Consider the following 27,887-nt stretch of genomic DNA (forward strand, 5'->3'; position numbering starts at 1 on the left):
TACGAAAATAAGAACTTGTTAAAAATATTTTTAAAACTTAAAACTCAAGAAGTTAAGAACATCCAAAGGCTTCAAAAATTTTGGATGTTTTTATAAAAAAAACACGTGTAATTACTGTATTTTGAAACTGATTTATTTATTCAATTATGTGTTGTAATCAACTTATGTATCATTCTACGTGCAAATTTTGAACTTAGCTTTTATAATGCTCAACTTTGTAACACTTTATTGTTTCGGAGCCGGTGGCAACCTTGTTCCACTGGAATATTTGACCAAAATTTCGTCCCGGCCAACCGGGACTTGACTTTTATTTTATCCTCATTCGAAATTGAATGTTTAAAATCTGCACACCAAAACCATCCCAACTGATAGAATTTCTATCTCAATTGAATTCAGTAGGAATTTTATCTCCACTGAGGAAAAAAAGTTCTACCGGGGCTGTAAGACAGGGTTTTTCTTTTGCATTGCAATACATGTTTTTGTAACAGGTTAATAAAATTAAGATTGATGGCTGTTGTTGAATTTCTTAAATTGACAAAAATTACAACAATACATTTTCAGAATCAAACGCAAAAAAAGAACTGTCGTCAATTTGCTACAATTTATCAATTTTGTATTTCGTTAATAAAAAAGATTTCAAAGATATTTACAGTAAATGATAACCTATACACATAAAAAATTACACATTAAGATAAAAAATGCGCCAACTCTTGCGAAAAACTCTAAAACAACTCCGAAGGAAATCAATTCTAGCTACTCGTCTATGCTTCTTCGCATTTGCGCTGCGCATGATCAAATACATTGCAGTGGCATTTTAAGGAATACCTTTTAAACCAAAGACTTTTAAAGCCATAATAAACAGGTCATTCCTTGATTTTCAGTCTGTTGGTAGATTTTCCAAGGCAACAACAGCAATCTAAAGAAAATGGAAACAAAATTCAAAATTACACTTTTCAGAATTTGAGTTAACTCCAAGGGTTAACTGTTATAAATCCCAGAGGTTAAGCTTTGATTTTGATGGTTTTCTAGAGAATAAAAATTAGCTCCGATTTCTTCGCAAGCCCCGTTTGTTGATTAGTGTGGATATGAACTTGAGGCGGCGTTTGTCGGGTCTAAATAAGACCGTTGGAATCGATATGAGAAAAAATAAAGAAAACTTTGATTCAATGTCTGTTCCGAGCAAAAGTTTCTGTACGGGAAATAAAAAAAAAGCAATCAAGTCATTGCACTTACCACTTTTTTATCCGGCTTTTGAGTCATCAATTTACAAATATCCGAAATTTGTCTTCTCTTGCAAACCAAGAAGGTGACCAGAAATATCAGAATCAACACACTACATCCTATTGGTACAATGTAGGTTAGCTTGGATTCAAGATCTGAAACATTGTTGTTTGTTGATAATACTTGTGGATATTTGAAATATACAATACATTCTTGTTCAATATATACCAAATATTTGCCAATGTTTTGTTTGATATTCTCTTTATCTGATTGTAATGCTCTTTCACAGAACTGTCGTGCAACAACTTGCATGTAATTATTCTCTGGAAATAGAATGGCAGATTGTTAAACCATTGCTATTCATTGTCATCAACAGGGCGCTGTGATATAGTGGTCATTGACCTTGGTTGCTGCGTAGGTGACCGAAGTTCGATTCCCACTTGCAGCGGTTCACTTGGCAATTGAATATACCTTCGCCCGGGTCAACCCGCATGTAATGCGAAGGGAAATGGGTATTCAGTCCAAGGTGCAAACGGGTCATTAAAAGTGCCTGTAGTTGCGAAAATTGGCCTGAGAGCTTACTGAAACTCAATCAAATACACTTTTCAACCGTAGCTGTGCAGTTAGGCGGGTGCCACTTAATTATTTAATCGTCCCCCCTAAAATCGATCCATTCCTTTTTTGACACCTTTTTCTATTGTCTATAGGTGCGGAAAAAAGACTGGAACGGTTTTAGGGTGGTAAAACGGACAAAACAATGCCCGCGCGGCAATTGGCGGCTACGGTAGAAAAGGTGTATAGAAAAAGAGTATTCTTGTTTGGGTCGTTGTGCGATAAGAGGAGATTCCCCAGCTTGAAAATTAACTGTTTGTACAATGGAGTAAAGAAGCGACAGAAGTCGAAATGTAATTCAAATTCTTACTATATATAGTGCATCTGACACCTTCTTTTCTTTGCTGAATCCAAACTGAAAAACAAAATTTGTATTTAAAACTTCTACCATTGATAAAGAAGGTTGTTGTTCTATATCTCGATTACTTTTAAGAAGGAATCCCTACATTCGTGACAAGTTCATTACTGTAGTTTAGAATTTGCAAGTTCATCGTTTTCCCTGATTTTGTAATGTAAAGAAAGTTACTTACAGTTGATTAGGCCATGCATTGCATCAAATTCACATTTCGCTGAGAAAAGAATTGTAAAAGTTAGCCTTCGTCAAAGTTTTGTTGGTCACTTAGCTGTACATAGTCGCGGGTACTAAGTTTACGAGATGACGGGTATGTCTGAGTCAAAGTTTGTAAAGCACAGATTTTGCCTAAGTACACTCCTCCCGAGGTGTACACTCCTCCCGAGGTGCAGCTATCGTGGGACTCGTTTTATGAATATCTTTCTTAAACTTGCGAGTAAAGTGAACCTGAGTGGGACTAAATTTCCGAAATGCTAAAATACGTCATTATTGCACTAAAAGTAAGAAATATTTGAGGCTCAAAGTTAAAAAACAAGTACAGTCGACCCTCAACAAAAATTTATTGGTTCTTATTAAAAAAAAATTGTACGCGTGTGTGTTCTTACATCTTGGTGTCAAAACGTTGATCGATGAAGCTAAATTTCCTCCTGGGAAGCCATAAAGTGAAACTTTGACATCAGCTGCAAAGTCTTCGTCAGTAAATGTTCCAATTTGACTGTAGAAAACCTAGAATGAAGAGACAGAAAGCGATTGTTAGTAATCATGTTAACGGTAGCAAAAAAGCTAGTTTACAATTTCTTACGTGATTACACCACCAAGTGCCACCACCGTCAATAAAGATAAGTTTTTGCACGGCACGGGTATGAAAAGGTTTATGCCACATTGAAAAGAAGGCCTAAAATTCCCAATAAAAACCGAAAGATTTGAATCATTCATACATAAGATTCTATCCCCAGACACATGTCTTTTTCATTCCCAAAACTCATCAATTCAGCTCGGGTAAGTGAGCATAGACTGCTGGTGTCACCAGAGTGCTCAAAAGCAACAATTGTTGAGCTTCGCATAATCACTTGTGGTGAACGGAGAAGCAGAGCTTGCTCCTCAACAAAGTCTATAGAGTGTCCGAAGAACCGAAAGTAATACATAAATTTCCGACTTAGAATGTTAATTGAATACACCTTTTTCCGGTAAGCTGCTTCGTATAAAAAATCACTAAAATTTCAAGTAAACAAACCATCTCATTGGCTAAAAGCAAAAACATAAAGTCAACACGCATTTTGTGCAGTTCTTCAAAAATGGTTGAAATTTAGCAAAATCAAAAACATGAACGAAAAACCCGACAAAAAGCAAGAAAAACAACCATTTGAAGAAGCTAAACAAAACCAAACATGCACTCCCACCTCCTGCTCAGATGACGATGACCAAAACCGTCTAAAATGCCGAAAATGCCACCGCATGGTACATTACGAGTGCACACAATTACCGCTTTATCAGCTGCAAATTTTTGCCAACACTTATAACGAACAATATCTATGTCAGAATTGCGTGCGGATAACACGATCTCTAATGAGTAAAATAGGTGAGAACTCGTATCATATGATGCAGAGGGAGATTGAGAAGAAGGACGACGTCATTAAAAAGCTCAAAAACCAGCTAGCCAAGAACCGGAGCCTTAAGAACGATATCGAAAACATCTTAACCAATAAGATGGCTGACTTTGAAATAAAAACCAAGCAGATTATAAAAGAAGAAATAAAGCAAACGACGAATTACATAGAGAAAACATCAGAAAAAACATACGCTGAAATAACTAAGAAACACAAGGATAATTTCAAATCAGCAGTGAGAGAACACCAACAAGAAAACAAGAATGAAGAAAGAGACATCGAATCAAGAAAACGAAATATTATTATACATGGAATGGCGGAATTAGAGGTAGACAACAAAGAGGAACAACAGGAACAGGACAAAATAGATATTGAAGGTATACTAGGTAACATTGGCGTTCAAGATATCAAACCGTCCCACCATCATCGCATTGGACAAAACCAAAAAGGGCTACATTGGCGTCCAATCAAGTTGATCTTAAAAAGTATAGAGGACAAAGAACGGATAATGCAAAATCTGCATAAGCTGAAACGATTCAATGAAATTGGTGGCTTTAGCATCACAGACGACTTCACCATCAACGAAAGAAAAATCATTAAAGATATGTGCCAAAAGGCGAAAAAAATGAATTCAAAAAATGACGATTTCGTTTGGCATGTAAGAGGAAGCCCTAGAACAAACCTTCGCCTAGTTCGAAAATCTAGGACAAAGACCAAAACAACGTCTTCTCTTCTGTCCATATCTTCTGACGACTGGACGACAGATGAAGAATTAGACAATTTATAAATCTAAAATTATTTCGTAGAGGTCGATAGACCTGTGAAATATAATTCTATGAATAATAAACAAAAAAATGTGTAGAGTATGAGAAAATGCGTTTTCTGTGCTCTTACTCTGGACATCTTTTTGTTTATGTTTTTGCTTTTAGCCAATGAAATGGTTTGTTTACTCGAAATTTTGGTGACTTTTTATACGAAGCAGCTAACCATAAAAAGGTGTATTTCTTAGACGTAGAATGAAGCTTAAACTTACATTTCTACCTGGACCAGTTTCATTATAATCATATATATCAACAAAATTTCCCTTTAGAGTTTCATTACCGCGGTCTAGTTGGATATAGATGTACTTGCATTTGGAAACTGAAACAAGAAATGCCAAAGATTTAGTTTCAAACCTTTTTCTTCCTTTTCTTCATAAAAATTCAAGTTTCCAATGCGGAAAAATAACCCCGTGTCACAGAACTGGTGGGAGCCCAGCGCCGCTGGGAAATTTGGCCAAAATTTTTCTCTAATTGAAAAAAATAAACAATTTCAGCACTTTAAAATTGTTCCTTTGCTGATCCTCATTTAATTAATGGAAAAGGTTACTACATCAAACTTTATTTTATGACCTAGGAACAATAGAGTTTCTATCACAATTGCTATTTCGATAGAAATTTGTAAAAGAAGTTCCAACAGGGCTGTGAAACAGGGGTGTAAACACTATGATTGTTAAAATCTATAAGAACTTAATATTGGGGTTTGTATAAAGGTGCAAGAAGAAGAACGATAAAATTTTCACTCAAAATCAGATATAAAATGAACATAGCGGTTGTCGGTATAACGGGTTCTCAATTGGTCGGGATAGGATTTAAATTTTTGTGTGATAGTCACATATTGAGTATAACAATAATTCATGATATACATCATTATAATGTGTTCCACGGACGCAACAGCTGATTGGTTGAAAGTGATGTATTGACTGATTTTACGTCACTTTCAACCAATCAGCTGTTGGGACCATGACGTCAGAAGCCATTGCAATGGTGCATATCATGAATAACAAGAAGAAATACGTTACCAGGGGAACGTTGAAAGAACGCTCCATAACTGTACAAATTTGTGTTGGTTGTCAGGTACCAAAATGGTATCCCATCAATAAAACAAAAACTCCGTACATAGTTACACTTGTAGGTATAGCTTTGGATGATATGGTTAATGGATTTTCCTACAAGATAATAATCGATATCAATATCAAAACGAGCCACATTTCTGGTTTAAAAATAATGTAATGCTATGATGGGAAATAGAGTCCGCAAAGTCTTGAAATGTTCTTATTTTGGCCATCAAAGTCTTTTGTTCTCATACAGCTTGTTCTTAAAAATAACGTGCGGTGACTGAAATAACACCCCCTTCTCGACACGATAGAATTTTTTCAGCCAGTGGGGATGAAAATAACGGACTAAAACTCGATGGGGATTGATATTCCCATATTTTTAATGGCTGGGAATTTCAGAAAATGTCAGAAAATTCAGTGGGGATGGGAAAAAAAGCAAAATATTTTGCAGTGAAGATTGGTTTTTTCAATTATTTTTAGTGGCGGGACAAAAATTGGAGAATAATTATCATCGGGGACGATATTTTGGAGAATTTTTCCAGTGGGAAGAGGCCCGGGTCCAAGTGGGTTTGTGAGAAAGTGGCGTGAAATACAATTTAGTAATAAATATAAAATATTCTATATATATTTTGTTTTGAAAAATCAGATACATTTTTGTGAAATATATTCAATTTACCTATATTGATGTAGTTTTTGATCAAATAATCAACATTGCAGTACTTCGGTAGAGAACTATCATCCGTAACCAGGTGTTTATTCACCTGCACGTAAAAAGAAAGAAAGTTATCTTTAAAAGTTTCCTCAATTTGCTTATAGTAAATTTCATACCTTGGAAGTAAAATGATATTAGAAATGCCAGGAAAGTATAATAGTTTTTATAAATCTTATTAATGGAAGTCATTTGAATATTTCTAGAATTGTGTGAAAAATATCGTTTTTCTATGAATTTCCAACTTTAGAAAGCTATATATTCTGCAAGAGTATTTATCCTGAATTTTGAAAAATAATACCAAGCATGTTTTATTGTCATTGTTTTTTTTTTGTTTCCTTAGACATGAGTTATAAGTTTGTAAAGTTCTTTATCTATCACTTAGGCTGGATAAGCAATACACCTTTTTACGGTTAACTGCTTCGTATAAAAAGTCGCCATAATTTCGAGTAAACAAACCATCTCATTGGCTGAAAGCAAAAACATAAACAAAAAAAAATGCCCAGAGTAAGAGCACAGAAAGCACATTTTTCTCATACTTTACATATCTTTTTGGTGACTTTTTATATGAAACGGCTAATCGGAAAAAGTTGTATTGAGAATTTATAGGAAGCTAAGTTGCGTACCAACATCGGCTATCTTTTTGTCAAAGCCCAGCTGGTACACAACGTTGTTTCAACGTTAATCTAACGTTAAATGGACGTTCAGAATAGAGAATGATGTCAATAAAAAACAATTTGGTCTTGAAAAAACATCATAGAAATTTCCTTACTTTTTCAGCTATTGAAGTTGCTGCACATCCAAGAATAAATAAAATCAGGATTTTGCTGCACATGTTGTTTTTTTCTAAATAATTCTAAATATCTTTAGGATAAACATGTTCAACTTAATGACATTAATTGAAATAAAATGGGATTAACCACTATCATAACCATAATTGATAAATTCCAAATAGTATCATCGCACTAAGATTACCCAAATACCGAATGAACAGTAGGTAGCTAAACGCTCGTTTTTGAAATCTCAAAATCTAACTAGTAAATATATGTGTTGAATATCTGAAATCTGACCTCAAGGAGAGCAAGTGTTGAAAATACTAAATAAAATAAAAATGAAACAAAAAAAGAAACTAATATTTTTATAATTATATGGATTTCCAAACCTTGCCGGGTCACTGAGTTCTAAAAAATTACCTCAAACAAAGGAAACTATTGTAAGAATTTATTATCTAGAACAACCCATTCTGGGGCGGATTACCACATTAATACTCCAAATTGTGATAGAAAATGATATCTCTGTTGACGTCAGCACTTTTTTCGTAAAAATTTCATTTCCAAAAAAACCCTAACATATATCATATACCGTTGGAAAGCAAATGTAATTTTGAGAAAAAAAATCTCATTTGCTCAAAGCTGGGGAGACCGAAGTCTCCCCAGTCTACCCGCTTCCGCCGGGCCTGCAACATGCATTCAAACGATATGTAAATCCATACTTCGCAATCAATTTCCACGACACATGCATTATAAAACAAATTGGCACCCTCATAGGGTAGACTACGATAGCAAAATAATAAGTACAACCATATTTCATCTTTTAAACGGTTCCCTCAATAACATTTATTCCGCGTGCTATTTCTATTATGGTTTAGTAAAAGATTTTATCATTAGAATAAACTATATAAGAACATAAAACTTCCATAGCTAAAATGTTAAGAACAAATTAAGAACAACGCTTAGCCTGGAATAGCTGAATCTTGGGAAAATTAAGTCAAAATGGTAAGGAAAAGGTATCGATTCAGAAATAACCCAAATTTTCCCTAAAAGCCCTAGAACAAGATAAGAACAATTTGAGGCTAAAAGAATAAAAGTAGCCGACCCTCAAAATCACTGGTTCTTATAAAAGAAAAAGTGTAGTCGGTTATTTCAAGTGTTTTTCATAGTTAGAAAAACAAATTTGTTTTCTTTGGAACCAAAACTATGTACTTAATATAAACAAGGGAACCTTCTTCTTAGTTATACCGAACAGGAAAAAATTAGGAAAACAGGAATGTGTTGACGTACCTATCAAGAAGGTGATATAACCTATGGTGCATGTGACTATTCCCCGAAGAAGTGTATACTATATATACTTCGTACTATCAAATCTAAAATAGTTTTAGCTATGGGCTTTTCCATAAATACTCCGTGCCCCCCGCCCCCGACCCTGCTGAGGATATCGGACATCCAGGAGGTTCAATACTATCTGGATATCCAGTAGATATGACCTTATAAGAAGGAGAGGATATCCAGGGTGTAAAAGACGAAATGCCTGGATATCCAGGGGTATAGGACAAAATGCCTGGATATCCAGGGGTATAGGACAAAATGCCTAGATATCCAGGGGTATAGGACAAAATACCTGGATATTCAGTAGATAGGACCTTATAAGAGAGAGAGGATATCCAGGGGGTACAAGACAAAATGCCTGGATATCCAGGGGTATAGGACAAAATACCTGGATATTCAGGGGGTACAGACCTTCTAAGAGGGAGATGATATCCAGGGGGTACAGGAAACAATGCCTGGATATCCAGGAGTATAGGACAAAGAACCTGGATATCCAGTAGATAGGACCTTTTAAGAGAGGGAGAGGATATCCGGGGGTACCAGACAAAATGCCTGGATATTCAATGGTATAGGACAAAATACCTGGATATTCAGTAGATAGGACCTTATAAGAGAGAGAGGATATCCAGGGGTTACAAGACAAAATGCCTGGATATCCAGGGGTATACGACAAAATACCTAGATATTCAGGGGGTACAGAAATGTAATGGCTTTCTCGAACCCTTCTATCCACTTGAACATCCAGTAGATGTAGAAGGTGATTTTTTTTTCAGGTCAAATATCCAGGGGGGGCTGTTGAACTTAAAAAGTGAATATCCTCAACAGGGGTGAAATTTCAATAAATCCAGGAAAAATTACATCATAAGCGGGACCAAAAATGCATCCCTGAATAAATAATATAAGTTTTCCCGTGTAATATTTTAGTTGGACTGCTCAGCTTACAAGAAAGGTAAAACGAATAAATTCCCTTCAGTAGATTCATATTGAAACTTTCCTGTTTACTGAAGTCATTGGGAAATTTAGGCTTAAGTTCCTCATTCCTGCATGTCCACACTTAAGTGGTTCAAGTGCTCAATTTATGACTGACCCAGTTAACAAAATAACATCGTGTTGTTCGTCCAGTTTATTAGGTATTAGTTTTTATGATTTTTATGACTTTTATGATTTTTATGATTTAAGAAGGTGTGTCTCCTATGCTGACCACTAACCTCTATATATACTTGGACCTAAGCTATATCTGCCATCTTTGATTGAAGTTTTTTTTGAATTGGTACCCGTAAAGAAGCTATTGCAATGTTAAGAATTAACGTCTAACGGCGCTACATCTTGAAAGGTGCATTTACACCGCTATTGATTAGTGATGCCATTAGGGTACCACTTTAAAAAAAACTCCGATCAGAGATTTTGCTTGGCCGGGATTGAGAAACTTGGTATATAAAGGTTAATGATGCTGACAGGTGCTAAATAAACAAAAATAATTTGTCAAATTTGTGCTCGCGCGCGGCGAGGGAAAATGCTGTGTAAGGAAATGGTAGGAGTTGCATTAAATACCCAGGGTTACTGTAATCGTGTGTGACCTACCTTAGGTCAGGGGCCGCGGCACCGGGGGGCCACCCGGGCCTTGGCCCGACCACATTTTTTCAAAGTAAAAAGAAAATTTACTAATCAAGCCAAATTTTGTTTAATAACGTTAAAACAGACCTGTTTTAGGCAATCTAGAAGGGTTAAAATTCAAAGAATTTCGCCCGTCGGCTCCAACCATGCATGGTGGTGCCTCCTTCGCCAGTAAATCATGACCCCATCACTTTCAAAGTGCAGCCGCAGCCCCTGTAGGTGTGGCCCTTGAAGGTGTATTTTTTTAGGGGCAAGATGAGAGATAGTGTACCCCACGAGTGTAAAAAGTGTGAAGGACGAACTTTTTTGCCAACATTTTGGAAAGCCTTTTTTTTTTTCCTCAGCATAGAAAATGAAATTTAAAAAAATGTACCCTAAGAGTTGAGATATGAGAGTTGATTTTCGCCCAAAATTTGCTCGAATTCTGCTTAAATTTAAGCTGCACTGTAAGGGGGGCTATATGTAAATAATGAGTTTGTAAATGATAGCCTTTGATGGAGCTTTGATGAAGTTATGCTTTGATGAAGTTATGCTTTGATGAAGTTATGCTTTGATGACGAGTATGTTGATGACTGAAAAAAATTGTTGAAAACTAGTCTGTAGAACCTGAGCTATGTAGAACCAACACTCTCTAACTAAAACACTACTCATATGTAAAAATTCCAGACACAATCTATAAATCAGAGAGTGAATGCTATTATTTGTCAAGTTTGAATTTGTTTACTTGGTCTTTGTCAAATATCTATTGGTAACGACCATTATCAAAATCTGCTAAAATATTAAATCACGTGGTTTCAACGGCCAATAGAATTCTACGTCCGAAACTGGGATTTTCGTGGATACATAATCTGCTACTCATGTCCTACTTTTCATTTTCATTTTTTTATCTTTTTACCATAGATATCTTATATGAAACACTACATTATAGAGCTACTCTGCATTTCCCAAGCAACGGCAGGTGAAGCAAAATAATACGCCATCTTTGTTGAAAGTAGGTCACAGTTCGGTACCGGCAATTTGTTCAACCAAGCAAAAAAACCTGAATGGTGCGAAACGACGAGGCGAAAAATAGGGTTGATCGATGAAAATACCGGCACCGAACTATGGTCTACTTATCAAATATGGTGAATTATTTTGCTTCAAAATAGGATAGGAAAAGTTCTATCTAGTGTTTTATATAAGATATCTGTCGTTTTTACTCATAGACGTAAATTGGGAAGAAATTGCATTTAAAGACATCGTGAGCCTATTTTTATCACCATACTAAAAACCTGTATATAATTTGAGTTGTTTTCAGTAAATTTCCTTTCAAGCCTTGCATTTTTGGAGTTTTATTTAGAAAAATTTGGTATTCGGTTTTATAGGCAAATCAGAGATTTGGGAGAAGAGGATAAGAGACGGCGCTGCCGCTCGTTGTTTTCCTATTCGTTTCCTTTGAATTCGGCACCCTTTGAAGAAGCAAAGCTGTAGAATTTTTTATCAAGAAGGAAAGCCGAAACAAAATGGCGTTACGTACAGGTTAACCAATGTTCAAGAAAGAAGCCCTTGAATAAAGCTTTCCAGTGAGTTCTTTGTGAAAAAGAGACTGGGGAGTGAAACTTTGACCCTTTTGGGAGTTTCCCCTGAGAAAATCGAGGAAACTCATTCTATATTCTTGGAGTAAAGACGGCGGACATGAGGCATGCTAGAAACTTCGAAAAATTGGGACTAAAAGATTCTACAGCTTATGTTTCAATAGATGAATAGCGCATTTCTTATCCTCTTTTCCCAAATCTCTGTGTGTAAGTCAAAGCAAAAATGTTTTATTGGCGGCAAAATAACACACCTTGTTCGTTCCATTTCTAGCAATGTATTTTTTAATGTTTTCATGACTTTGGAAAAAGAAAACTATTATCACAATCAATATATTATCCTATATATACTCAATGAAAATCAATCTAAAAAATGAAATATATGTGATAATCGTTAAAAAACTAAATTAATTTTGCATACATAAACCGCTTTAACAATGACTCCAAAGAAACTTGATCATGTTAAAAAATCAAATGACATATTTACAAAAATTTTGAAAATTATTAGGCATTAAGATAAAATTTCATATAAATCAAAAAATATATACAAACTTTGTTAATAGTAAAAGGCACGAAGACACTTGTAAATAGTCACTCGACATTTCTTTTGAATTTTGTTTTTCTACACTCTAGTATAGGTGGGTGGAGAGTACCTAGGCAAGTGAAGGGTATGTGCCACCCACACTGCTCTTAAGGGTGCTTTTTGGAACCTGGGAGTCCCTTTCAGGACTGGAAAATTAGAAAAGTTTGAGCTTTAACACATATTATTGATTGCGTTGTTATTTTTGGATACGCTTTAACTTTTAACTTTGGAATTATGTTTGCAAAGCTATTGTGTAATTCATTTCAGAACTTGGCAATGGAAGAGCCAGCCTCCTTTAGCAATAAAAACAAACAATTCAACAAATTCATCAAATATTTTTCTTGAAATTTTGTACCAAATATATACCAAAGTGTTGCGTAATCTTACCATGGCCTTTAAACCCAAGGTGATCTCTTTTCATAACGTGAAGTTTACACGATAGGTTCCATTTTCATCTAACTTTATTAATTGAATACCCAATTGCCTGCATATAACCTCCCAGCTGGCACACAGTGTTGTTTCAACGTTCATCTAACGTTATATGGACGTTATGAACGTTGAAACAACGTTTGTGTGCCAGCTGGGCTGGGTCAATTCCTGTTAATATGATGATTGGTAAATTTTTTGTAATAATGTTATCGTTTTGTATCAGACTCCCATCTTCGACTAAGATCTTGACTTCTTTCCGGAATCTTTGCACAAGTTATTCTGGGATAACCGACATGATATTGGAAAGGGTTTGTTTCTAAAGGTACGGGAAATCTTGAGTTTACTCACGAAACTGCCTAATTTTCTGAAGCTTATTTTTCAACTACTCGAAGTCCTAATCTTTTTTCCCGGCAAAGGAATGTTAGTGCGGAAATGTGAATCTTATGCAAAATGTCGGTAGTAAAAAGGCTGATATGGACATTTAAGGTCAATAAAACACTGTCTATGAGTTTGGAGACTCTTTTATGCTCTCTGTCTCTAGACAAATTGTCAAGTGGTACTCAGGAAAATGGCTGTTTTGACACTCAAACCATAGCTTTCATTATAGCTTCGCTGGATATTGCATGTCGTCAAGTTGATTAAAAGCCAAGTGTCTAATCAACTTTCAACCGTTTCCAATCTGTTTTCCATCCACTCTTCAATTCTCTTGTTGATCAAAGGGGAATCCAAAACACTTTGAGTTGTTGGTAATAAACCAGGACATGGCAATCCATTTGGATTGTTTAGATTCTCCAGACGTTTGGAGGTTACAGCAGAACTTGCCGACCATAATTCGCTTTTGTCTTCCGTCAGCTGACCCTGTAAAAGCAAATAAATGTTGAAGAAATTGTTTTAATTATGAAGTGTTCAGTTGTCCAATTTCTCATAACCTAGGCTGCGCGCATGCCCAGATTCATCCCCATAGGGGATGCGTATTACTGAGTTTATGTATCGGAGGATATCGAGGGCGACGGTAAGTGAAATCGATACAAAACAAAGTCGATAGTTGATGTACGGCTCTATATCGCCTTTGCTCACCTAAACAGACGACGGTATCTTGGTGTTTTTACCGTCGTCGAGCAAAGTGGACGGCGATTTTAGCCCCATGTCAGCTTTGCTTTATACCGTCGCCCTCGATTTATCTCGAATACATAAACTCGCTATTGTGTATAAAACTACCGTCCGAGAGCTACCCCAATTCGGAGTAACCTGTTTTAGTCTCTATAAAGGCCTCCCAGCTGGCACACAACGTCTTTTCGACGTTCATCTAACGTGATATGGACGTTGTGAACGCTAGATAAACGTTGAAACAACGTTGTGTGCTTCTGAGCTCAGCAATCCAATGATTGTATCTGCCTCTAGCCGTTCATATCTTTAATTATTTTTAATGAGATTTAAAGAACTTTCACATTAAATTTACTAATCAAGTTTCTAAAACTCAAAAACAAAAAGACGGGGTAACTCTTGGACGCGGATTTTATACACGATACGCTGCCTTTATATCATAGCTTATCAGAGGGGAAGCATGCAGTCTACTTCTAACCAATCCTACCAGACCTTTAAAGCGACACTCGTCATCATATCACCAAACCGATATTTTCCCTTCACATCCCAGCTGACACACAACGTTATTTCAACGTTCATTTAACGTTATATGGACGTTGTGAATATTAGAAAAACGTCCAAACGATGTTGTGTGCCAGCATTTCTTAATCTACCACAAATCACACCAAAAGCTTGATAGACGATATCGGCTTACAGTGAAAACTCAGATTTGTCCTCCGAAAATTGCCCACAATGCTTTGCGCGGAAAAAAGTTCACAGTGATTTTTTTTCCGCACAAAGCATTGAGGGCAATTCTCGGGGGTCAAAGCTGAGTTTTCATGTGAAGCCGATATCGTCTGTTAAAGAGATTTGCGATCCCGCTATCACGGAAGAAGAGTCCCTATTGCACCACCATCCAAACCAACGGGGTCGAGTGGCTCATTAGGAATGTTAATACAAGCTCGTCATGTCTGTTTACACGATTTTTCGTTTTTTTTTTAAACGAGTTTACTGCCAAAAACTACATCCTGTTTACTGCAAAAAGGAAAAAATGAATGGGAATATTTCTTAGGTGAATCACCAGGCCAGGTTAACCTTTATGACGTAAATAAAAGTTTCCTTTTTAACGCCACACAATAATGACAGGAATAATGGAAATAGGTCAATGCAATACTACATACAACTGCCTCAAAATATACTGAGAATTTTGGTTACTTATTTGTTTTTAGAAATTTGAAGCTTGAGCGAGAAAGTTATTTTTGGGCTTTCTGTTAAATGTAATCGAATTTTTCAATTTCAAAGGGGCTTATAGATTTCCAGGCTATATATTCTGAGCCTTATTGGACCATTCTTAATTTTTGGATCCTTTGATCTTAAAGGTCGTTAGTCTTAAGCCTAGTGCCCAGAGGGGGGGGGTGGGCAGTCAGGAAAATTGACCGGCGGTTATGTGCGGAAATGCACTGTAAGGGTGGACTTTTGATAAATGCACTATATGAGTGGAAATTTCAACAAATCTAGGAAAAATTGCAAACTTTTGCCCGAAAATCTTGACTTTTTTGCTCTAAAAGAGTTTAAAATTTGAAAAAATGCACTGTAAGAATATGAATTTCACCGGTTTTTTCTGCACTGCAAGGGTGCGATTCTAAAAGCTATTTTCTTTCACCGCACATACCGTCAGTTGGTAAACCCACTGCCACCCCCGGGGTCTAGTGTTGTAAGATTTCGTGGGAATTTCCTTTTTTTCTCATTGTAGATAGTAATTATAAATCATCCTACGCTTGAATGGATGTATTTCAGATTTACTTTATGTTATAAATGATAAACGATAGAGGAAACCCCTTTCTTCCTGTCTCGGTAGAACTTGGCTGAAGGGTATTGATATCCCCTTATCTTTTATAATTTGATTGTTTTCAACTCAGAAAATTTAGTAGGCAGGGGAAAAAGATAGGGGAGTACTGGGGACATAATATTTTGGTCAAATTTTTCACTGGGTTTGTGAGTTTGTGAGAAAGGGTGTAGGAGGAGCAAAGCGAAGAAAATTTACCTGCAAGCATCTTTCTTTGCAACAGTCTTTATGTGTTTCTTTGCAATATCTTTTAATTTGATTTTTCAAACGATTTATAGTAAATTCGACCGACTTTTTTCCTTCCTTGCTTTGTTGAAAATATTTGCCTTTCAAAAATTCCGTTAAGTCCTTTAACTGGTTGGGTATTTTATAGCCAACATTGTGCGCTGAGATAAGAAAACGAGGGAATTCCTTTTGTATGTCCTTCAAGTCGTCGAGATATATTGGGACAACACGAGATGTTTTCTTCAGATTCCCTTCCAGTAAGCTCAAGGTGCAATTAAAAGATTTGTGATTCATGTGCGGTTCTGTAGAGAAATAAAGAGTAAGGTTATATTTCTAAAAGTCCCCTTACTGGTTGCTATAATCATGATATGCACCATTGCATTGTCTTCCACGGACCCAACAGCTGATTGGTTGTAAGTGACGTATTGACTGATTTTACGTCACTTACAACCAATGAGCTGTTGGATCCGTGATGTAATGTCGGAAGACATTGCAATGGCGCATATCATGAATTCAATCTGTTACAGAAATGATCTTTAATTCAACTAGACGATCTTATTATCTGCATGAAGTCACTACAAAGGAAATAGTTTAGTAGGCGGGCTAAACTTGAAAACGGAGGTTAGCCCAGGGCGGGGTGAACAATGGTAGAATGTCCCATTGAAGAATTTGGCGGAAATTTTGTCTCCGAAGGAAGGGAAAAATTGCAAATCGACCCTAGCTGGACTTTTCTACTTAGGAACAATAAGTTTTTTGATAGAAATTTTCATCCCAACTGTGAAAAGAAGTTTTACTGGAGCTGTGAGACAGGGGTGCACATATGTGTTGTGGCCATGTTGACAAAAATGAGCAGAGTAGCCTTATTGTCAAGAATGACTATGAAAAATCCCTATGTAGAAAATTGGAAGCCTAGGTTGAAAAGTTTACCTTTGGATTGGTCTACAAAATGCACATTATTTTGAGACCCCGTTTGTCATCCTGCAATCCCGTTCTTGTTTCAAAGGCGCACGTTTTCAAATTTTACAGCAAAAAAATTAAAAAATTTGACAACGTTGAAGTTGCGGAAATTTCCAGCGCTGCAATTCTATAGTTCTCTTCAATTTCCTGAACTAATACATACCTTCGACTGTCTCAGTAATGAACAGCAAAATAACACTACATTTCTCAACATTATTACGAATGACATTTTGTAAGCCTCCTTGAGCATCGATATGGCTCATTTCTAGTAAGGGACATTCAATGGTGATATCATAACAGCTTAATATTTGTAACAAATCGCGAACAACTTGGTCGAGAATGTCACAGCCTGGTCGATGCAGAAGCAGCACGGAGGAGCAATCCAATCCTAGAATAATATAAAAATATGTTTAAAATTAAATTTTGGGCGGAGTGGGCGGCGGCTAAGGGGGTGATAGGTAAGGGAAATTAAAGCAGTCAGGTCGGCTGCGCGGACCTGCCTGAATTATAGAAAGGTGCCCAGTGGTAAAACTTCAGATTAATTCGCTGGAGGACAGAATCAAGTAAATCAGGGCCGAATTTGGAGGTTCTGGGTTCTTGACCAAAAAACGGTCAAAATCTTTAAAAAAGTGGATTTTTGTCAAATTTTTGCATTTTTTTGACTTTTTAGCTTAAAATCTCGCTGAAAAGACTCACTTTTGATTTTTTTTTGCTTGACCATGAAGCACAATCCAATTCCTACGAGTTAGACCAAAAATGAGGATTTCTAACTCAAACTGGGCATTACAGGAGGGCTTCGCCCTCCTACCTAGTCCATGTCTGATATATACGACATTGGCACTTAAAGGGTTAACTATTGATAATAAAGTCACCAAAAAAGATGGATGGCCCCACCTCAGCGGTTTGCGTAAATGCGTGAATGGGCTTTTTCACTTGCGTTAATTTTAAAGAGCTCCGATCCCACAATTCATTGAAATGATTGGAAAACCGTTAAAGTTATTACCTTTCTTTTGATGTTGTAATTAATTAACGTGCAAGAAGATGGGATTGCAAGTCGTACAAACGATTAAATTTGTCCAAATCTATCACTATCTTTAGATTCGGTGCGTTGCGTAAACGGAAACTACGTGAATTTCGAAAAAAACATGCGTGAATGCGTGAATATGTGAATTCATGAGTTGAAGGTCCGGTGGGGGCCTTCTATAGTCCACTATATTTTGGTAACTTTTTCCATTGGGAGGGGGTCCCACTGAGTCTGTGAGAAGGTATTTTATAAAAAAAGTTTTAAAATGTGCTCAATTGTAACAGAGATTTGGGAAAAGAGGATAAGAATCGCCGCTGCCGCTCGCTGTTTTCTCATTGTTGACCATTGAATTCGGCGTCGTCTGATGTCGCTAGGCTAGGGAACAACTTGGCCAAGAAGGTACTGCGAAAAAAATGGCGTTATGTGCAGTATTATAACAGTTCAAGAAAAACTGTCTGAATTTACTCCTTTGGAGGGGTTTCCTACTGATATAAACAACTGAAAAGCTAATAACGATCTTTTGGGGTTTCCACTGACAAAAAAATCTGCTGTTGCATGCTTTATTTTTTGAGAAAAAGATGGCGGATATGGCTGGCCGCATGTAGCAAAATTCAATACTTTTTTATTTTTATTCAATATCCATATTTATATTCAATTTTCTATATTCATGTTCAATTATTTCATATTTCATATTTCCATTCATATTTCCATTCAATAATTATTGCCAATAAAAAAAATATTGCCAATAAAAAAATATTGCCAGTAAAAAAAATTATTGCCAATAAAAAAAATATTGTCAATAAAAAAAATATTGTCAATAAAAAAATATTGCCAATAATTTTTTTCTCATTCAATAAGTTTTTAGCAAACGTTGAATGTATTTTGTCTCTTCAAAAAAATCACGTGACAACATTTCAACATTTTTTACACCGGTCACGTGATATAATTCGTGATTCTTTCGCACGAAAAATAAACATGTGAGTTTCTTGCAAAGCAAAACTTGAGAAAAGGACTGAAGGAGGTTGGCTGGTTGGCTGTCGGGCTGTTGGTAAACTTGCTTGATAACCTTCTGTAATGCAATTTAACAGTTTAGATTGGGTACTTTTCTTGACCCTCCAGGGGTAAGTATCTGTCTCCCCCAGTGCAGTAGGTAATGCTGTTCAGACAGCCAGCACCAGTACAGTGCAAAAAACAGGTAGTTCTTTTATATTACATCTTATAGCCTGCCAAGAGGGTAAAACAAGATCTCATTTGTCTTTCTGTCTCCCCAACCTTTGCCACTTTGTATCCCAGGCTTTTTCTCAACTGTATGTCTGTTCTGTCTGTGACACTCTGTAACCTGTGTGTATGTCCCAAAACTTTAGCGCACAGCCTACCTGTAAGTAAGTTTGCGACCGCAGTCGGAGGAGACTCAAAGGCTGGTTTTTTCCTCTTTCTAAAAGCTATCTACCCAAAAGTAGGGGAGGGTGCCACTCTTTTCTCCCTGGATTGCTCCACTTACCCTTGATCCTACTCTTTAATTGCTGAGCATTAAGCAGTGAGGCATCAAGTACCATTTTTGGTATGACCCAGCCAGGGATTGAACACACCAGACTTGGCTGAAATTTTGAATACTTGTTCTCTGGGTGAATATCTGGAAGTTTTTTCTTTTATTTTTAAAAATTTTGATTATTGGGGCCTGGGGACGAGTTTTTCACAACTGCTTATAATAAGGCCTCAAAAATAGTTGGAAAAATTGTTGCGCACTTTCAACTATTTACATTGCTGATAAATGCTAGAGAATGGAGCTTTTTTTAAAGAGGCCGACCTATTGAATAATTATGTATTCCAGCATAAAAACAACAATACAGCCATACATAATTAATAAAATATATACATGATACAGTAATTATGCATGGCTGTATCATTGTTTTTATGTTGGAATACATATTCAATAGGTCGGCCTCTTTAAAAAAAGGTCTATACCCTGGCATTTGCTTGTGTGAGTCCCCCTCTGCTGAGAAGGTTTCTTACAATACTATCGATTGGGGTTACTTTCGTAATCTAAGCAAGGAAGGGGTAATGTTCTTCAATTTTTCGAACTTTACTCAAAATTTCATTTGCTCCATTCGATTGTTCGCTCTTTCATTTGTTTGTTTGTTTATCTTTTTGTTCGTTAATTTGTTTTTTAGGATCTTTTCCATTTAATGTCTTTATTTTCCAGGGGGTTTGGTAGTAAAATCTAAGTACTATTGTGGACATAGTAAGGCGGTAATCACAAATATCTTTGTTTCGCGTCGCCCGACCGAATCTCAAAAATTGAGTAGAATTGAGTCGGTGAGTCGGTAAATTTGTCGGACTTTTTCTGTCAATGACCTTTCTTTCGTTCAAAAATTTTATTATTGCCGATATTTTGCGAGCGATTTCAAGCGCATTCGCAGCATTTTGACTTTTTTTATCATTACAAGCGCCATTTTGGGGTCGGAGGTCACAGTGTTCAAAGGTCAAGATTTTAAACCACCCATTACACGCAGTTGTTTTGGCTGCTGGCTGGCTGGCAGTTTCCTCCAAGAATGCACTCCAAAAATAGATGGAAAAATGGAAACCCGAAAATTTTTACGACCGAACGACCGACCGACTCACTTTTTAGACCCAACGAGGACGCGAAATGAAGATATTTGTGATTGCCGCCTAAGAGTCAAAGTCCAATTTTGAGGAACAAAGCAATATTTTTGTTTATTATCAAACTACACCATTGCCTACAAGGGGTACATTACACTAGTCCAACAATAAAACAGTCTGAATCCAGACGAAATCGAATCTGCCCGGAAGTATGTCTGCTGTTTTGTCCGAAAACAGTCGCATGATTTTTTATCATTCACAAATCTTTTATTTTTGGTATTTTGTCTGAAGGCCAACCTTAAAAACTAAGACGCGCCTTGGAGTTAGTTTTTTCACAATCACCTCTGAACACAAACACGAATCATCCCTGTCCGAGATATCCTGCAATTGCGGTATATGACATTTTCATTTAGCCTGAAGGTTGTAGTCCACACGTAAGCTTCTGGTCGGAAGCTGTACACAAAATTATTTTCGAAAAATCCTATATACAGAAAAAAATTGTACTGTGCAATTTTTAGTAATAAAGTTTTTTCTGAAGCTATGTATGTTCAGAAGAACTCAATACTTTATAGAATTGACGTCAATTTTCATATACTGCAATTGGGGAATTTGCCGTCATATTGTTTTTTATTTATACCGCAATTACGGTATATAAAAATTAACAGTAGTTTTTATACCGAAATTGCGGTATATATGCAGATTGACATTAGTTTTTATACCTCAATTGCAGGATATCCTCGACTGTGTACCATGTTAAAGAAATTCGCTTAGTTTAGTAACAGGACACTGCATAGTGTGCAGAGGGGTCCAGCCCCCAGCATTTTCAGGGGGACTAAGGAAAATAGCCCCCGGCTAAATTTTAAAAACGTAGCCCCACCCCCACAAAGCAAAATATCAAAGACATTTTACATGCAAATTCTCAATAAATTTCTTGTGCCACAGGCAAAAAAAAATAATAAGGGTCAAAACCTTGCCCACAGCATAGATTTTCAACATAATTCAAAATATTTGTAAGCTATCAGCTTTGCCCCCTGTTCTATTACTCAATCTCTCAGCCCCCTAGCAAACTAGCTGCCAGTATTTTTTTAAAGATAAGCCCCCAATCAAGCAAAAATGGTTTAGCCCCTGTAAGCTCAGGGGATGCATTCTATGTTATCAACGTTTATATAATATAATGTTTATGTTTTTAAATTTCAACGGTTTTAACTTGTTTTTACATTTGTTTTTCTAAGCCTGAAGATAAACGTAAAGTTCGAAATCATAGTTTGGAAGGGGGTCACTACCCCCCTAGTCTAGGATGCAACCCCTTCAAAATTGCAGTGTCAACAGAATTTTTCCCCCTTTCAAGGCATTATTCACCATCCATTAGTGACTAAAATGATAGCATATTCACTGTTTTAAGAGGTGCATTTATAGTCCATTCTCAGAATTCCCTCCAATATATTGTTGAAAGTAGATTGCGAGCCAAGCGAGCAAGAAAATTTTTAGGATTTTAACCTAGTTTAAGACTCCCAACCTAGAAATTTAGAAAGATGAACACATTGTTGTTACGAAGTCAGTCTAAGATTGAATATTAATTTTTGCACTTAAGTGAAAAAGGTGTCACCAACAATATTAATTTTTGGACCTACCTCGGAGGTCCTAAATTAACCTGTGTTCAGCTGTGTTCGTCCGTTCGTTCGTCCGTTAGTTACCAGCTTTTCTCGAGATTGGCTCATTATTTTTTCCTGATTTTTGGCACAAAGATGCAAAATGGCAATGCCCAAAATGTGACGGAGCCCGATTTTTGAAAAAAAAAATTTTGGGTAAATTTGGGCCAAAAACTGCCTAAAAATAGGGTTTTTTGGACTTTGTGCAAAATTGCCTCATTAGTTTTTTCTGATTTTTTGCAGAAAGATAGAGTACAAGGTACCCTAACATGTGGCCGAAAAAATTTTTCCCGGAAAATTTTTGTTCGTCGTGAATTACGGATTTTCGTTTTTGGGGAAATTCCCCTTTACCATTTTCCTGCTCCTTTAATTATAGTTGCTAATAAACTATTTCTCGTATTTTTGTTGACTTTTGATGGCCATTTGTTTATTTTTAGTCGCTATAAGTTTTTCTTTCCTTTTCTATTTCCATTATACATTTATCATTAGGTAGGTCCAATATGCAATGTGCTTGTAAGAAACAATTTTTGCGTCTTTTAGTAGAAATAGTGTGAGATATCTATTTATATCAGCCACCTTATCTGATGTTGTCACCTAATATTGAAATGCTTTAAATTCTAGAACAGAAATTAGTATTACAATGACTAAGAATATTGAAAAGGCTGCCGAGCATCTTAATGCTGCACTCAATGAACTTTGTAAAGAAGAGGAAAGGTGAGTTGTGGTTTTCGTTTTGCAGAGTTCTTTTATTTTGGAGTATGTTAAACCAAAGCACCCTTTTCCAACTAATTTTTCCACTTATTGCAGACTGATATCAGATTATGCCTGGAAATGATTAAATTCAATCAATTTCCCTTGGCCTTTATATTTAGACCATCATCACCACGAAGAGCAAGAGAACATGAAGCAGCTAGTTCAAGGTAAATAGAGGGATCAGTCAGCAGTAGCTGAAAGTCTGTAAAAAGTTGCTTGGTGACATAATTTTTTACTGGCAAATTCTTTTTGATGGCAAATATTTTTTTCCAATGGATATTTTTTGCCGACAAATATTTTTACCAAATGGTTAGCTTACTTTGAACTTTTTTGTTTAAAACTGAATTCTTGGATGCTAAATTTTGGGGTTTATGTACTATGTACGACAAAAAGTACTGACAGAAACTAAAACAAATACAATGATTGCTCAGTTCTTGTTCTGTTACTGTGTCTCCAGCCTTACTTAATTTCTCTGAAAACCTGAAAGTTACTCAATACCTAAAAAACTTTTGGCAAAAAATACTCTTCGGTAAAAAGTGACAAAGTTTTTATTGACACCTGCCCTAAGATGTGACCCACTTGCCCCAAGATGTGACCCCAGAAAAAAGCCACTTTAATCCAATTAACTGTAATTTAGTAATTTCAGAATTAAATTCAGGTTAAATCTTTCAAATCACTGAAATTGACTACTTTCTATATAATTAATAATAGTGTTGTGTCTATAACTGAACTCTTCAGCTGAAATTTCTGAATTCTGCTCCCTTCATCAATGTCATAGAACTTTCCTCATCGCATAGTGATTTTGCAACCTGAGGATATTTAGATTGTATACCTTTTAAATGATGTTTATTCATTTCTTTGATTTTATTTCATTTTAGAATGTTGGAACCACACACATCAGCATCAGTGATTTCTACAGCACAAAAACTTATCCAGAGAGCATCTTCTTCAGGATCATTTGCTAACCCAAACAGAAGGATTAAAAAGCAGGAACGTTTACGAGTAGTCAGTGAACCACCCAAAAAGAAAGAGAAGAAAGAGAAGAAAGAAAAGTATGAGGAATTGCACTTTTTCTTTAAACTTCTTAGAGCACTTGAGGACGATGACGAGGCTGCTCTAACTGTGAACGAAGATACAACTATTGCAAGAGGTGTGATCATCGCTACATCTGTGGATAGTGAATCCATGATCAGGGAAAAGATCCACAAGTTGCTAGTAAAGGACTTACCAACAATTGGTAAATATGACTTTGAATTTGTGAAAGTGGAAAGAAAGGCTGTTGTGAATATGCAAGTTGGAGATGGTTTAGAGTACGATTTCAAAATGATTAAAAAGATTGCTGGACAAGGAGCATTGTATTTGAAAATTAAGGACTTTTACAAATTTGTTTACAAAGATTCTGATTCTGATCCTGACAACAAAAATCTACCAAAGGTGCTAACTGAAGTAAAAAAGGAGAATATCGTAGATTTGACCACTAAAGACAATGATGAGAATGTGAATGATGAAGCAAGAAATGCTACAGCAGAAAGCGAAAATAATGCCAAAAGCCCTCCAGCAGAAGAAAGAAAAGAAAACATTCCCCCACAAGAACATCATAATGAAAAATTGGAAGAAGGTCCCTATGCATGTGTTATCAAAGAAGCAAAATCTAAGAGTTTTGTAAACGATATTGAAATTCTAAAATTTTTCCAATCAAAAATTCAAAAGGGCAGACCATTGGACGTTGAAGATCCAGATAGCTTGAGCCTACTTGAAGGTGAAACGAATGACATCTCTGTTGACAGGGAAAATATCGTTAAAACAACAATGGATGAATTGGAGTATGTAGAAGATTTTTCTGTAACCTTCAATGTTGAATTTATCGCAGAAGGAGTATTGGATCACGGTGGCCCACGGAAGGAATGGATGGACTTGACTAATAAAAGAATGTATGAAATTTACTTTGAGTCTGGATTGAGAGAATTACTCTGGCAAGATTATTATTTTGTAGGAGCAATGATTGGAATAACTTTATTACAAAATGGGCCAATTCCCGCCATCCCAGAAAACATTTGTAATCTGATCATTGGTGGAAGTGACAATAAATGCATTTTGAAGCTTGTTCAAGGACTTGAAACTGTTGGTATGGCTAGCATTTTTAAAGCCTTCCCATCCGTCTTGCATATGTTAACAAAACCTAAAGAAAGAGCCGTTTCTGTCTCCGATATAAGAAGAATTTTCAAACCTGATTTTGCCGCCGAAGGCAGCTCAGCACTTGTATGCCAAAAACAGGTTTACTCTGTTTTCAACAAGTACGTTAGAGAAGTTGCTGCAGGAATGAGAAAGGTGGAAATCCAGGAAGGCAAGCAAACCAGCCTTACAACGTCTGATATCTTGCAATTTGCAACCGGTTCGTCAACTATACCAATTTTTGGCTTTGCGTCTCCACCAACACTAATTATGCCACTACCATTAGAAAATCTGAATGAACATACAAATACAATACTCCCCAGCTTTTACCCTACAACGAACACTTGCTCGAATGGACTGGTCATTCCTAGGCCAACTCACCAATGGAAACTTCCAGACGAAAAGAGATTGTTCGAAATTTACGACGAAGCATTCAGCTCGAAATATTTTGGTAAACGTTGATATGTTCATGATTCAGATTTCTTTCATATAGAAGATTCAATGGAACGTTGTTGATTTTGTTAATATTTGTTCTACACTGCATTAACTGAAAATTTTGTTTGCCATTTTTATTGTCTTTTGAATTTTAATTTGGATAATTTGATAGTCCTGGATAGTGAGAAATCCAGTAAATTTATTCTTTGAAGGTTTTTTTAATTGTGAGAAAAAGACTTCTGTTGGTTCCGAATTTGTGTGTCAAATCTAGACATGCTTTCTCTAGGTTAAGATATACTTCTATCATAAGTGCAACTTTTACCTTACTTTGTTACACTCTCATTATATGTCATACGAGACCAAAATAGCTATTTACTTTTGCTTTAAACATATTTTACTTGAATTTGTTACATATTACGTACTGGATTCCAGGAAGACATTTTATATTATGTTATTTGATTTTGTTTAACATTCTATTGGTAAACTGAGAGATTAGCTAGGTAACTTACAACCTAGCCCACTGGATATAAATAATTCTTCACGCAGGCAAATAAATCAAAATGAAAAATCGTTGCATCGCAGGAACAAAATTTTCAAGGTTAGCTAATTCCTAATGAACATTTTAGTTTTTGCTGATTGTTGATATTGTCTCTTCTGAGCCGATACTTTAGAAAACTAAAAGCAAAAACTAGTCGCTGAACCGTTGATAACTTTGGTTTGCCTGGCTAGACTGGAAAATGATAAACTTACGTGTTGCCATAGTTGTGAACATTTATTTACGTCATTGGTCCTTTTTATCCTCCTAAAGTTATTTTTTTATTAAGAGTTTGAATTATAATTAGGTTTTGTATGCCCACCATACCAAAGAAATGCCCGAAAGTGAGACTTTGATATTAGTCCATGGAAAGTGTGCATCAATTTTGCGTCTTGACTAGAAAGCATGAAATTTGGCTCAGTGGTACTTTAGGGGGTAAGAAACATTGTAAGCCTCTGACCCACTTCCGGAATAACATGTTTGTGTATTTTACAGACCAGAATGCCTCCCAAGAAAAAATTTTTATCTTCAAAACATGTCATGACATGTGTGTGAAAAGGGGTCTCACACCTCCCTTTATGCATATCCTTTTTGCAAAATGTACCTACCCCCTGGAAAACCGCCATTTTTTCAGAACCTTAGCCAGGATAGATTTTCCAGTTGTCCCCTAATTCTAAGAATTTCTTCAATTTTCGAAGTTGAAAATATGTTTTTAGGTAGGTTTACTGGTAAAAAATTAAAGACTTTTGAGAAAATGTGAAGCTTTGTTTGTTGCATATTGTTACAAATTTCCCTCTAAAAATCCTTACCCCTCCCTTTGAAAATCTACCCCTCCCTTTATAAGGCCTTTTTCCCTACCCCTCCCCTTTGGTGATTTTTGGGAAGGCTCTACCCCTCCCCTTTTAGAAAGGGGGTGTTCGCACTATGCATGATATACTGCTGGAAAGGTTTTCTCACACTGATTCTAAAGAACATCACAACATGCATCTGAAAATGGACTAGGTCCGAGTTGTGGGCCCGGATTCATTCTGGTCTGTAAAATACTCCCATGGCCTGTAACTCGGACCCAGTCCATATTCAGATGCATGTGATGTTTTTTAGAATTTGTGTGAAAAATCCTTTACAATTGTAATGACATGTTTTGGACATAAAATTTTTTGTGTGCCCTGGAGCTATTCTGGTCTGTAAAATACTTCCGTGGCTTATTTCACGGACCCAGTCCATTTTGTTATGCTTATTGTCATATGATTTCTAGAATCAGTGTGAAAACCCTTCCCAACAGTATAGGATATGACATGTTTTGGAAAAAGAAACATAAAGTTTTTTTGGTGCAAGCAAACTGGTCTGTAAATTACTTCCGCGCAGCCCATAACTCTTTCACATTAATGTTGTGATGCTTTTTAGAATCAGTAGTGTGAGAAAACGTTTCCAACGGTTTATCATATAAGATATTTTAAAGACAATTTTTGCTTTGCTGGAAGGCATTCTGGTCTGTAAAATACACAAACAGGTGTTCCGAAAGTGGGTCAGAGGGTTAAAATGTTTCTTACCCCTCAAGGTACAACAGTACCAAATTTCATGCTTTCCAGTGACACACTTTTGCACACTTTTCCTGGACTAAATATATATTTATAACTTGGTCTATATTGTTACCAAACGAAATGTACATGTCTTCTATTGCAAATTATGATTCCGCTCGACCTGTGCACGTAGTGTTGTATTAGCATTTAAATTTTAAGATTTGTTTTATTGTAGCTTTTTTAGGACTCATTGATGGTGCAATTATCCTTAAAATGCTTAGCTTTCCTATAGCCCTTTCCTATAGTTTTATGTATTTGCTAGAAGCGTCATGTTGAAAGAGGAGGGGTTTGAGGCCAAGTAATTGGAACACCTTAACATTGTGATAAAAACATGTTTCAATCAAAGAT

At 36.2% G+C, this 27,887-nt stretch overlaps 2 protein-coding genes across 3 annotated transcripts in view; both read right to left on the reverse strand.

Annotated features, from left to right (window-relative positions):
• Positions 1-519: 519 nt before the first annotated feature.
• Positions 520-7,244, reverse strand: LOC136813225 (uncharacterized). The gene is made up of 9 exons (XM_067069742.1): positions 7,150-7,244; positions 6,345-6,429; positions 5,633-5,779; positions 4,826-4,932; positions 2,791-2,911; positions 2,364-2,402; positions 2,144-2,188; positions 1,234-1,544; positions 520-916 (listed from the first exon to the last, which is right to left on the reverse strand). The coding sequence occupies exons 1-9, from the start codon at positions 7,210-7,212 to the stop codon at positions 878-880; spliced, it is 957 nt and encodes a 318-aa protein (XP_066925843.1). The 5' UTR covers positions 7,213-7,244; the 3' UTR covers positions 520-877.
• A 4,687-nt stretch (positions 7,245-11,931) lies between these two features.
• The window catches only part of LOC136813256 (uncharacterized), a 28,904-nt gene continuing 12,948 nt past the window's right edge, over positions 11,932-27,887 (reverse strand). The window contains exons 11-13 of one of the 2 annotated variants that reach the window (XM_067069769.1): positions 16,954-17,178; positions 15,807-16,135; positions 11,932-13,537 (exon numbers count right to left, since the gene is read on the reverse strand). In XM_067069769.1, the coding sequence (XP_066925870.1) occupies positions 13,337-13,537; positions 15,807-16,135; positions 16,954-17,178 (755 nt within the window). In that variant the 3' untranslated portion in view covers positions 11,932-13,336. The remainder of the gene's footprint in view (positions 13,538-15,806; positions 16,136-16,953; positions 17,179-27,887) is intronic. The other variant, XM_067069768.1, reaches the window with a different exon arrangement.

Source organism: Clytia hemisphaerica, unplaced genomic scaffold (genome assembly GCF_902728285.1).
Source record: "Clytia hemisphaerica strain Z4C2 unplaced genomic scaffold, Clytia hemisphaerica genome assembly, whole genome shotgun sequence".
Taxonomy (NCBI): Eukaryota; Metazoa; Cnidaria; class Hydrozoa; order Leptothecata; family Clytiidae; genus Clytia; species Clytia hemisphaerica.

What these genes read in the sequence shown, in the direction of transcription:
- LOC136813225 (XM_067069742.1), bottom strand. Translation starts at nt 7,212, where the DNA reads ATGTGCAGCAAAATCCTGATTTTATTTATTCTTGGATGTGCAGCAACT. An exon ending in CAAAAACTACATCAATATAG is followed by an intron (nt 5,780 to 6,344) that starts GTAAATTGAATA and finishes ATTATCTTGTAG; the next exon opens with GAAAATCCATTAACCATATC. An exon ending in TGTCAGATGCACTATATATA is followed by an intron (nt 1,545 to 2,143) that starts GTAAGAATTTGA and finishes TTCTATTTCCAG; the next exon opens with AGAATAATTACATGCAAGTT.